Genomic DNA, 10,393 nt, shown 5'->3' with positions numbered 1-10,393 from the left:
CGCTCAGGGTCGCTAAAAGATTTGAAACGACACTAAAAGCAGCATCCTGATTGGGCGGGTACAGACGCGGTGCTGGGTGAGGTCACAGAGACAGAAGAACAATTAATTCTGAAAAGGGCTAGGACTCACGTCCAGGCTCAAACGAGTGCCTGAACCCTGCAAGGGCAGCTGGAGGATTTTGTCCTCCATTTTGTTTTGGAAAGGCTATAGATGAGTTCAGGATCTAAGAGCAATAGATGAGATTGTGGAAGATTTACACCCAGTAGCTGCAAACCCCTATACACTGTTAACTAGACTCAGGCCAAGAATGGAAATACTTGACAGTGTTAGGTCTGAAAGATGCCTTTTTCTGCCTCCCTTTGGCTGCAGAACATCAAAAATTGTTTGCATTTGAGTGGGAAAACCCGGATTCAGGAAGAAAAACTCAGTTAACCTGGACAGTGTTACCCCAGGGTTTTAAGAACAGCCCCAACTTTTTTGGAAATCAGCTAGCCAAGGAACTGGAGGAGTGTATGTATGTAGATGATGTCCTGGTTGCAACGGAGACCAAAGAGGAATGCTATCAATGGACAGTAAGGCTGCTCAATGTCCTGGGGCTAAGTGGATACAGATTATCACAGCAGCAGGCCAGAATAGTGCAGACCCAAGTAACCTACTTAGGTTACATATTGTCAGGAGGACAGCATGAAGCAATATGTAGAACTCTCAAGCCCATTACGGCAAAGGACTTGTGGACTTAGGAGTGACAGAATGGTGCTGATTATGGATTCATAATTACGGACTATTAGTAAAACCATTATACCGGCTGCTGAGGAAAAATCCAGCAAAATTAACTTGGAGTGCAGAAGCTGAGAGAGCATTCTGGGAACTAAAGCAGAGATTGATGGAGATCCTTGCCCTGGGACTCCCAGATGTGACCAAGGCATTTATTTTATTTTCACATGAAAAACAAGGAATAGCTATGAGCGTCCTGGTGCAGGAACTGGCGCCATACAGAAGGGCAGTCGCTTCTCTAAGCAGCTGGATGAGGTAAGCATGGGCTGGCCTGCCTGCTTGAGAGCAGTAGCAGCAGTAATCCTAAATATACAAGAAGCATGAATATTTACAGTGGGACAAAGAATAACTGTGTTTGTATCACATACGGTTACCACAGTTTTAGAACAAAAAGGGCACCTCCCGATTCCTAGGATATCGGGCAATCCTGGTCGAACAGGATGATGTAGTTATTATGACAGCTAACACTGTAAATCCAGCTTCCTTCCTCGGGGGAAATACAACCGAACCCATAGCGCATGATTGTCTCCAGACAACTGAAGTGCACTCCAGCTGCCTGGACCTAAGGGACCAGCCCTTGAAGGACACAGAAGTGACCCGGTTCGTGGATGGGAGCAGCTTTGTACAACAAGGTCAGCTCAAAGTCGGATATGCTGTTACCACTTATCAGGACATAATAGAAGCACAGCCTTTGCTAGCTGGGACATCAGCACAGAAGGCAGAAATTACTGCTCTGATGAGAGCCCTTAAGCTGGCTAAAGGCAAAAGAGCTAATATCTGGTCTGATTCTGAGCATGCTTTTGGTGTTGTACACACTCGTGGGGCTATATGGAAAGGAACAGGGCTGTTAACAACTCGAGGGAAAGGAATCAGGCACACTCCTGAGATTCTGAAGTCGTTAGAAGTGTCTAAAAAGAGAAAGCATGAGAAACTGCAATAATACACTGCAGAAGTCATCAGAAAGGTAACACTGCACAAGAATGGAGAAATAATTTGGCAGATCAAGCAACCAAAAGGGGGGCAGGAGAGGAGAGGGGAGAGGGGAAAGGGGAGAGGGGAGAGGGGAAAGAGGAAAGGGACGTTCCATGCCTCCGGGGCCACTCGAGAGGAGAGGAATCCGGCAGCCTGACACCCCCCCACCCCCCTCCCAGGCCCCGGACCGCTCCTAGGCCGCCCTTAGCAACGTGACGCCGCAAGCGGTTGCTAGGGGCGGGACAGGAAGTGCTTCCTGCCGGCGGAGAGCACTTCCGGGGCAGCGCGGCATGGCGGCGGGAGGGCGGTGAGCGGGGCCGGGCGGAGCGGGTTCTGTCCCGGGAACGGGGTCGGGCTTCAGTCCGGGGGCATCGAGGGGCTCTCGGGAGAGGAGCTCGCGGTGCTGCCGGTCACCGAGAGGCAGGTCCCGGCTCGCAGGCGGGCTGCGTGGCCTCGCGAGAGCTGTGGGTGCCGGAGCGCAGGCCGGGGCGAGCGGGGCGGCTCCCAGGCGGCGCCGCTGCTGCCTTGGGCAGGGCGGTGGCAGCCCCGTGCTCCGTCGTGCGGCGGGAGCTCTCGTGTTTTGTCGCTCTTCGTTGGTACGTGGAGGGGAAACTGGCGTCTCGCTTGCTCTCGTTGTGTTCTTTCCATCGTGGCGGGCCTTGGAGATGCTGTCGGGAAGCGCAGGGCTGCGTCCGGATGGGAGGTTTTGCTTTTGGTCTCGCTCTGTGGAGTTTTGCTTAAGGCCCGGAGCGCGACAGCACGAAGCTGTGGGTGGCGGGGCCTGATCTTGCAGCAAGGGTGGCGACAGCATCGTCTCGCCACATGTGGTGTTACCCGGCAAAGCCTCGAGGCAGAGCCTGAGCGCCCCGCCCCCACCCCCCCCACCCTCGATTCTGTGGTGCGGCTCTGGCTGTGCTGTGCTGTGCAGCAGGAAGGTATCCTGTTGTTTGCCAGTAGCTCACTCACTGTAAAATCCTGATAGTGACATGGCACAGTTAAGAAATAGTCCAAGTCAGCATGTGAGGTGCTGTCCTTCAGAGGCAATATCTACAGTGCCAGCAAGTGCTGCGGGGCACGGGGGCAGCTTCCTCTCAGGGAAGGATGTGCAAGTGTAAAGCTGTGAATACAGGCTAGGGATGCTGCCTTCAAGTAAGTGCAGAGGGCGGTTGTGCCTGATGCCAAGCCGTGACTCCCCGGTGTGCTTTGGTCCTTGTAACGCTGAACTGCAGCCAGCTGGTTTGCCTAAAGTTTAGGCTGTGAACTGAAGCAGGTTTGGGAGCCTTTTTCGAGTGGGGACAATTTTTGTTGCTTTAGTTGAGTGATATGAGCAGAAGGAGTGGCGCTCATGCAGAATGCAGGCACAGTGTGCTGTGCCATCTGTGAGCTTGTGGCAGAGGCAGGTGGTGAAAGTGGCCATGGCTGCTGCTTGGCAGCCTACGTGAGAGCTGTCAGTGCTGGTCACGTGGCTGGGATTGGTCGTGCCTGAAACATAAGTAAAGTGGGAAAAAGAAGGGTGACTTGCAGGCTATGAGGAGGGGATTTTGTGTTTTCATGGAGTACAAATCCGTTCCCTTTTCTGATGTGGTTTTGTGCGTTGGTGTTTCAGGTGTCTGAAAGAGGACTCCCCGTTGGAATTTGTACCGAGAAAACCCCAGGTGAGGAATGGAGCAACATGCCTTGGTGCTCTGTTTGACTGGGGGAGTGGGCAAGGATGAAGGTTTGTAAAGATGTACTTGCTCTGGATTTCACTGAGCGGGACGAGTCTGGGCTGAAGTTTTCTGTGATTCTGTTTGTTGCATTGGAACGGCTGCCTTAGTAGATTGGAGGGAGGGAGAGGGAGATTTTAAGACTGGAAGCAGTCCGGAGCACATGGTGTTTCTGCCTGGTTTGATGTTGCTGTTGTAAGTCTTTGGGTCTGCAGTGAGGCTATCCAGTGTCCTGATTCAAAGGCAGGATTCAATCCAGTTGCAGAAAGTGCAGAGGGGAGAAACTCTCTGGGAGCTGGAGGAAGCTGCTTGCGCTGAGGTAGCCGTGCCCAGCACTGGCCCTGCAGCATCTCCGCCCCTCAGCAAGGAGCTGCAACACCACCGCATGCCCGTCGCGTCAGTGCAGCTGAAGTGTTCCTGGGCTCTGGGTCTGACCCACACGCACCTCATTTAGCATGCGCTTCGTGTCCTGCTGACCGCTCTGTGCCCCAGCTGCTGCCTCCCTCTTCCCCGCTGCCAGCTGCCTGCTTCATGGCAGGAGGAGATGCTCTCTTGCTGTCACTGAACATGTGCAGTAGGGAAAGGACGCTCATGTACTCCACAGGCCTGCAGTGACTGACATCCTTCCAGGTACCTGGGTGTCCTCTGAAAGTTGTGTCCTGCAATTCTTACCTACCAGGTCTTTGCCACCAAGGCTGGCTAAGATGCTTTGGCAAATACTGGAGATGTTATGTTGGGATTGTTGAGTGCAAGGGCTTTATAAGCGAGGTAACAAACAGCCTTGTTGAGGAAGGTTGTTCTCCATAACATATTTCCTCAGAGACTCTGGAAGTTTTGTTCAAAACTCAATTGAGCATTATAGTGTAGGTAATGATAGAATCACAAGGTTGGAAGGGACCTGCAAGATCATCTAGTCCAACCGTCCTCCCATCACCGTTGCTACCACAAGCTACTAAACCGTATCTCATAGCTCCTCATCCAGATGCCTCTTGAACACTACCAGGGACAGTGACTCCACGACCTCCCTGGGCAGGCCATTCCAGTGCCTGACCACTCTCTGAGAGAAAAAGTTTTTCCTTGTGTCTAATCTAAATCTCCTGTGGGGCAACTTGTGGCAAAGGTCCTGTTTGTTGCCTGTGAGAAGAGGCCAAACCCCTCCTCCTCACAGCTTCCCTTCAGGAAGCTGTAGAGTGCAGTGAGGTCTCCTCTGAACCTCCTCTTCTCCAGACTGAACAATCCCAGCTCCCTCAGCTGCTCGTCATAAGACTTGTGCTGCAGACCCCTCACCAGTTTTGTTGCCCTTCTCTGGACACGTTCCAAGGCCTCAATGTCTTTCTTGTATTGAGGGGCCCTGAACGCACTACTCGAGGTGCGACCTCACCAGTGCTGAGTACAGGGGGACGATTACCTCCCTGCTCCTGCTGGTCACACTATTTCTAATGCAGGCCAAGGATGGCATTGGCCCTCTTGGGGGGCTAATGTTTGAATCCCCAAACCTTAGATGCAGGAAGAGGTGCTAGATGCTGACATGGTAGCCAGGGCTTCTGTCTCCCAGGAAGCAGGTGTAGTCAGGTCTGCTTTGGAGCCTGCTGTTCTTTGCGCTGACCTCGGGAGATCCCTCAGTATGCTGTTGTGTGCCACATGCACCAGCCCCAAAAGGGGATTCCCCTGTGGAAGGAGGGAGAGGGTGAAGGAGGTTGAGGGCCCTTTTCTCGGGGATGGCTCTTCTGTGCCCTCTTGCTTGCTGGAGGGGGAAGCACAGGGAACACCTTTTACCTCCCATCCCGTGCCCTGTCCTTCAGCCCTCTCCTCATCCTACGCAGAACACCACTCTCAGCAGCGCAGTTGCCATTGCAGATCCTTCCTCATGTCACAGCTGTCACCATGGTCCCTGTTGCCCCACCCAGCGCAACTGCCTCTGAGACTGCTGGGCTGGTGACAGCCATGTCCAGTACAAAAAGAGCGAGAGCTGGGGGTAGCCCTATTTTAAATGGGAAGAGGGAGCTGGGGGCCCCAGAGTCAAAGAGTAGGAGGGGGCCCGCCATGAACATCAAGTGGAGGATGAGTGTCTGATACCATTGCACCCGGACCACCACTGTGACCAACCATGTGGAGCCCATGGAAGTGGATCCACCTCCAGATGACGCTGAGCCCATGGAGGTGGATCCGCCTGCGGCATAGCTGGCCTGGCACCACACCATCGTGCCAGGCCCCACATTGGTGCGGTCACAGCTCCACCATCGCTGGTCCAAGGCGCTCGGCTCCTTACCCGCTGTGCGGCCCCCACCCCCGGCGTTAGCTGGGTGGCACTGCTTACCACCTGCTCCTCCTCCACCTTGTTGCTCCTCTGGAGCCAAGTTCTGCGGGCCCCTAGTTCCATCTCCCCCCTGTAGGTGTTAGGTCCCCGTCCCTGGTTTTGTTGTTGATATTAGTGTTTAGTTTTAGTGTTAGGAATTGATTACTGTTCATATTTTAGTGTTAGGCATAGGTTACTCTTCGTATTTTAGCATTCGGCATAGATTGCTACTAACAACTGGAAGTAAACGCTGCTCATTTGGTAAGCACACTGCTTACCTGCTTTATGAGTGCAGTTGAGTACAAATGAGTACAACTGCCGTGAGAACGTTTGATGTTTGATGACATCTCCGATTATTTGAATTTCAGCCTTGTGACTTTTCCGCTGCAGAATATCGAGGAACAGAGCCTGAGTGGCCGAGAAATTGAGTTGGGACTCAGGAGAACAATTTGTGACTGTCACAAACTTCCTGTGTGGCCATTGCAGGGTAGGTGTAACTTACTGTAGCCATGCGTTAACACAGTGTTGTTCAAACACAGCTCATGGCACTGTCTGCAACAGATCCGCTTTCTGTGTGCTTTATTTCAGCAGTTGGTGTTGTACAGCACAGCAGCAGCACGGTTGTGAATACATACACGAGGTACGTGAAAATGTATAACGTGAACTTGAATATTGTTAAGATTATTATTGTTAATTATTAGTGTTAATAAAACAGTCATTGTGAATGTGTGATCAACTTGGGGGGTAAGTTTATTCTTGCCTGTTAAGCTTTTCCCTTATTTTATGTCCACCTGTCCTATTTTTCTCACCTTCCCCTCACCTCCATGTGTACCAGTACTCAAGTTTGAGGACCCTTTTCTTCGGCAGGCGATAAAAGACAACGCAAATGCAAGTTTCATGTCCCTCTCTGTTATTAGGTCAGTAGGTCAAGGATATCTTCAGAATACCTCTCAAAGTTAGCCTGTAAATTTTTGCCAGCAGAAAGTAACAGCAGAGCGCACAATAGAAGTAGTGACTCTTTTTTTCACTGTTGTAGAAGCCGCTCTCCTTGAGAACAGTAGAGCAGCAGGCTGTCTGCACTATGGCTGCTGAACGGCATTACTCCCCACCTGAGATCCCTGAGCCCACGCTGATGGAGACTGTGCTGCACCACGGACTCTTCTTTGGAGCCATTTTCCAGCTTCTCTGTGTGTTAGCCATTATCCTGCCAGTTTCCCAGTCCCGTAAGACAGTAAGTTGTGCTCTCTGATCTTGATACACATGCACAGAAAATAGGATGGGAGGGAACAATTTGTAGCTGTTGCCTATGGCAGCGTGCCCCGGCATTGGTGACAGTGCTGTAGTTTGTTCTGTCCTTCCTTCTGTGCGCATGCTGTTCCCGATGGCACGCAAGAGGCCTTTAGGTCCAAGCTCACCTTGTCATCCTGCTGCTGATGTGCCCTATTAACCACCAGGCAGAGTGTTTCCCTCTGCTGGGACTGCCTTGCAGGAAGCGACTTTAGATTTTTGGGAACGAGATAGAGATGGAGTTTCTAGTTTGCCTTAATGTCAGGAAGGCGGTTTCCAGTTCTGGCAGCCAAACCTGTGCTCCCTAAACGAGCTGTCAACCAGTGGTTACCTGAAAAAGTTTCCTGACTATTTCTGAATTGATTCCTGTAGGACTCGGATGGTTCTGGGACTAAGACCTGGGAGGCGGTGAAGAAACCAAAGGCAAGTGCTGCGCAGCTAAGTAAGAAACCCAAGAAGGAAAGCAAAAAGAAACGATAAGGGTTTGACCGACAAGCCTCAAAAGACAAAAGAATCACCTGTAATGCTTCCTCGGAGATTGTACCAAAGGCATCCGAGTATGTCGTCTGGTTTTCTGGCATTGCCATGCTTTACCTTTCGCAGACAATGGAGAGGAACTGAGGAAACTGGAAGGGAAGGGCTTCTGATGTGTTACAAGCAGAGAGTCATAAGCAGGACTTTATGTGATGTGATTCATGGGTCAGTCACCATCCAGTGTAGTATGAGACTGAAATAAGGCTAGACGGGACTGGAGAGTGGGAGGTGGTGACGTAGCCACAGAGTAAGGCATCTTAAACTTCTTGATGCCAGCTCACATCTTGGTTTTTTAGACCACAAATGAGTCAGTGGGAGGAGAACCTGCTGTGTGAGGTGCCTCAGGGCTCCGAGCGGCTTTGAAGGAAAGGCTTCTGTGGCAGGGCTGCAAGTCTGCCATCTTTTTGCATACGTAGACTGCCATCCTCAATTGGCAAAGGCATTGTGAGCCCAGGTATGGTAGTAGTGCTGTTAGGTTTCTGGTAGAGAACAGATGCAGAACAGCACATTTGCTGAAACCATCGGTTTGAGAAGGGCCGCGTTTGCTGCTCTCCCTTGCTGTTGGTGGAAGTGACAGGTGGGCAGCACAAGGAGAGCACAAAGCATGTGAGACAAAAGCACTCTGAAGTTGCTTGGACATCTCAGGACAAAGAAACATGACAAAAATTTCCCATGCAAACAACACAAACCGGTATCGTTGTTGAGTTTCCATGGATGAGGATGGTAGTTGTTTTATCTAACTCTGTCCTTCTGCAGGTTCCCTAAAGGTGGGCTCTGTTGCATTCTTCTAACAGAAGCACAACTACTGAAAGAGTAATGCACGCATTACCCAAAATACAGGAGTGCTTCCACAGCCAAAAACTGATTAGCCATGAGCCCTGTGTGGTTGTTACCTCGGAGCAGCAGGCTGCTTCTTTCTCTGACTGAACAAGACTGAATGAGTCATTGCTAACTGGAAATCCTGGATGCTGGGGTTTCATTTTGGGGGGGTGTGAATTGAGGAAAGCAGATTAGGCTAAAAGTTATGTGCCTTCATGAGGTGTTGAATCGGCAGCTGCAGATCTGACCTTGCTAAGCCAGGTTCTCACTGCTGATAACAGATGCTTTTCTACGGACTTGGACAGTTAGTGCAGACAGCGGGTGTCCTGTCTTTGCACGTAACATTGTTAGCTCCCCTATCTCTGGAATGCAAGGTAGCAGGCTCAAACAGTAAAACCACAAATTAACAAAGAAGCGGCGGATTGGTGAACAGAGTTGAGGCTGATGAGACGACCAATCAGAGCCACCCATCGTAACCCAAGCCCAAGAAAATAGCACGATGACCTTCATCAGAAAGACCACCGAGAGACACGTGTGTGTAAAAGAGCTGAGACTTGGGGGGGGGGGGAAGTGTCAGTCATTCTGGGGACTCATTGTAATAACCCAACCTTTTCTTGGACATCTAATGCATATGTAAGCAGCTTGGTCTTTAAGTATGTGCCTTTCTTGCCCTCCGGCATGCAGGCTAGGTGGGCATATCCCCCCCTGCATCTGGCGGGTGCGCAGCGCTGATTAGACATACCTGCTTTATAACTGCTCAGAGGTGGGATTGTGCTGTATTTGCAGTTGGTTCCAAACAGCTCGATACCTGTTTCGAAATGTTGATTAGCTGAACTTACGGTATGCCTTTAGTAATTACCGTATTCCACATTTTATTTTCTGTTGAAATATATACTAAATACAACCAAAATATTTTTGTTTAAAATAAAAGCAAGAATAACTTTTTAAAAATGGTGCTGCCTCTTTCAGTAGGTAGTGAAAACGTCCTAGCTTGGGCTGGCAATTGCAGGGTGATGAACTCGTTGGCTTCATGTCTCTCCCTTGAAATTCACCTGCTTTTCCCACGTTTCCCTGTTGGTCTTCCCAACTCGTGGCCTTTCAGCCAGACTGTAACTGCTAGTGACAGGCTGTGATCATCCCCTTGCTATACAAGGACTGATAGGGGAAAAAAAAAAAAAAAAAAAAAGGAGAGGGAGCAGAGTGGGAGGAAGAAAGGTGTCCCTGCACTCAGCCCCTTGATCTTGTCTGTCTTCCCTGATGGCTTTTCAGCCTCCCAGTGTACTGATGGTTGCTGTTTGCCCTTGGTTAAAGAGCCCAACTTTGGGCAGGGAGCCTCTGCAAACTGCTGGGAAGCAGCAGGAAATTCTGCCAGCAGTTCCTCGGGAAGCTCCTTTGGAAGCCCTGGCCATGCTCCTTGTGCTTTCTCCCATCGAATACCCTTCTCTTCCAGGCAGTGTTAGCAGGACCTGTGGATGAGCTCCTGTCTCTGGGGTAAGAACACTTTCTTGCCATGCACCTGGCTCTGTAGCATGGCCTCAGCTGGCTGTGTGCTCTTTGCATTCCTTTGCCTCGTGCCTAGGGCTCCAACCTTTTCCATCTGTACCCGTGATGGTGGGAGTCCTTGGCAAACCGAAGGAACAAAAGGGGCTGGGGGATAAGGAAGGGTACAAGCCCCATAACCCCTCACCTCACGGCATTTGAGCTCTGACCTGCAGGGTGGACACTGAACGAGACCTGCTTTCCCTTTGCCTTCAGGATCTCACTGGTTTTGCTCAAGCAGAAAAGGCAGGAGCTGAACGTGAATATTACTTAGATGTCTGCCGGGAAGGAGAGCATTCTACAAGCAGTGGGTGATGTCCTCAGCAACAACGGGATCCAGGAGGAGAAGAGAGGGGTAATGGTGTTGCTCCCTCCTGCTTCCTCTTGGCTCCTTCCAGAGACAGCTCTGTGCTCTGGCTACCCGCCCCACACCTGGCTCTCAGGGCTCAACCTCTCTTGTGTCTTG

General features: G+C 51.0%; 1 protein-coding gene across 14 annotated transcripts; it reads left to right on the top strand.

Annotated features, from left to right (window-relative positions):
- The first annotated feature begins 2,023 nt into the window (after positions 1 to 2,023).
- Positions 2,024 to 9,339, top strand: LOC101747373 (protein MANBAL). Of its 14 annotated transcripts, none has more exons than XM_040706534.2 (7): positions 2,024 to 2,053; positions 3,353 to 3,401; positions 6,139 to 6,235; positions 6,340 to 6,388; positions 6,584 to 6,665; positions 6,785 to 6,979; positions 7,408 to 9,339. In XM_040706534.2, exons 6-7 carry the CDS (start codon positions 6,830 to 6,832, stop codon positions 7,513 to 7,515), a joined length of 258 nt encoding a protein of 85 aa, XP_040562468.1. In that variant the 5' UTR covers positions 2,024 to 2,053; positions 3,353 to 3,401; positions 6,139 to 6,235; positions 6,340 to 6,388; positions 6,584 to 6,665; positions 6,785 to 6,829; the 3' UTR covers positions 7,516 to 9,339. The 14 variants fall into 14 exon arrangements, with proteins under 14 accessions (XP_040562468.1, XP_040562467.1, XP_040562466.1 ...); XM_040706533.2 differs by having other exon boundaries at positions 6,337 to 6,388; XM_040706532.2 differs by having other exon boundaries at positions 6,117 to 6,235; positions 6,337 to 6,388.
- The last annotated feature ends 1,054 nt before the right edge of the window (positions 9,340 to 10,393 follow it).

The sequence above is a fragment of the Gallus gallus genome, chromosome 10 (genome assembly GCF_016699485.2).
Source record: "Gallus gallus isolate bGalGal1 chromosome 10, bGalGal1.mat.broiler.GRCg7b, whole genome shotgun sequence".
Taxonomy (NCBI): Eukaryota; Metazoa; Chordata; class Aves; order Galliformes; family Phasianidae; genus Gallus; species Gallus gallus.
The sequence above is the reverse complement of the archived record's forward strand: the minus strand, read 5'-3'. Positions and strand labels throughout refer to the sequence as shown.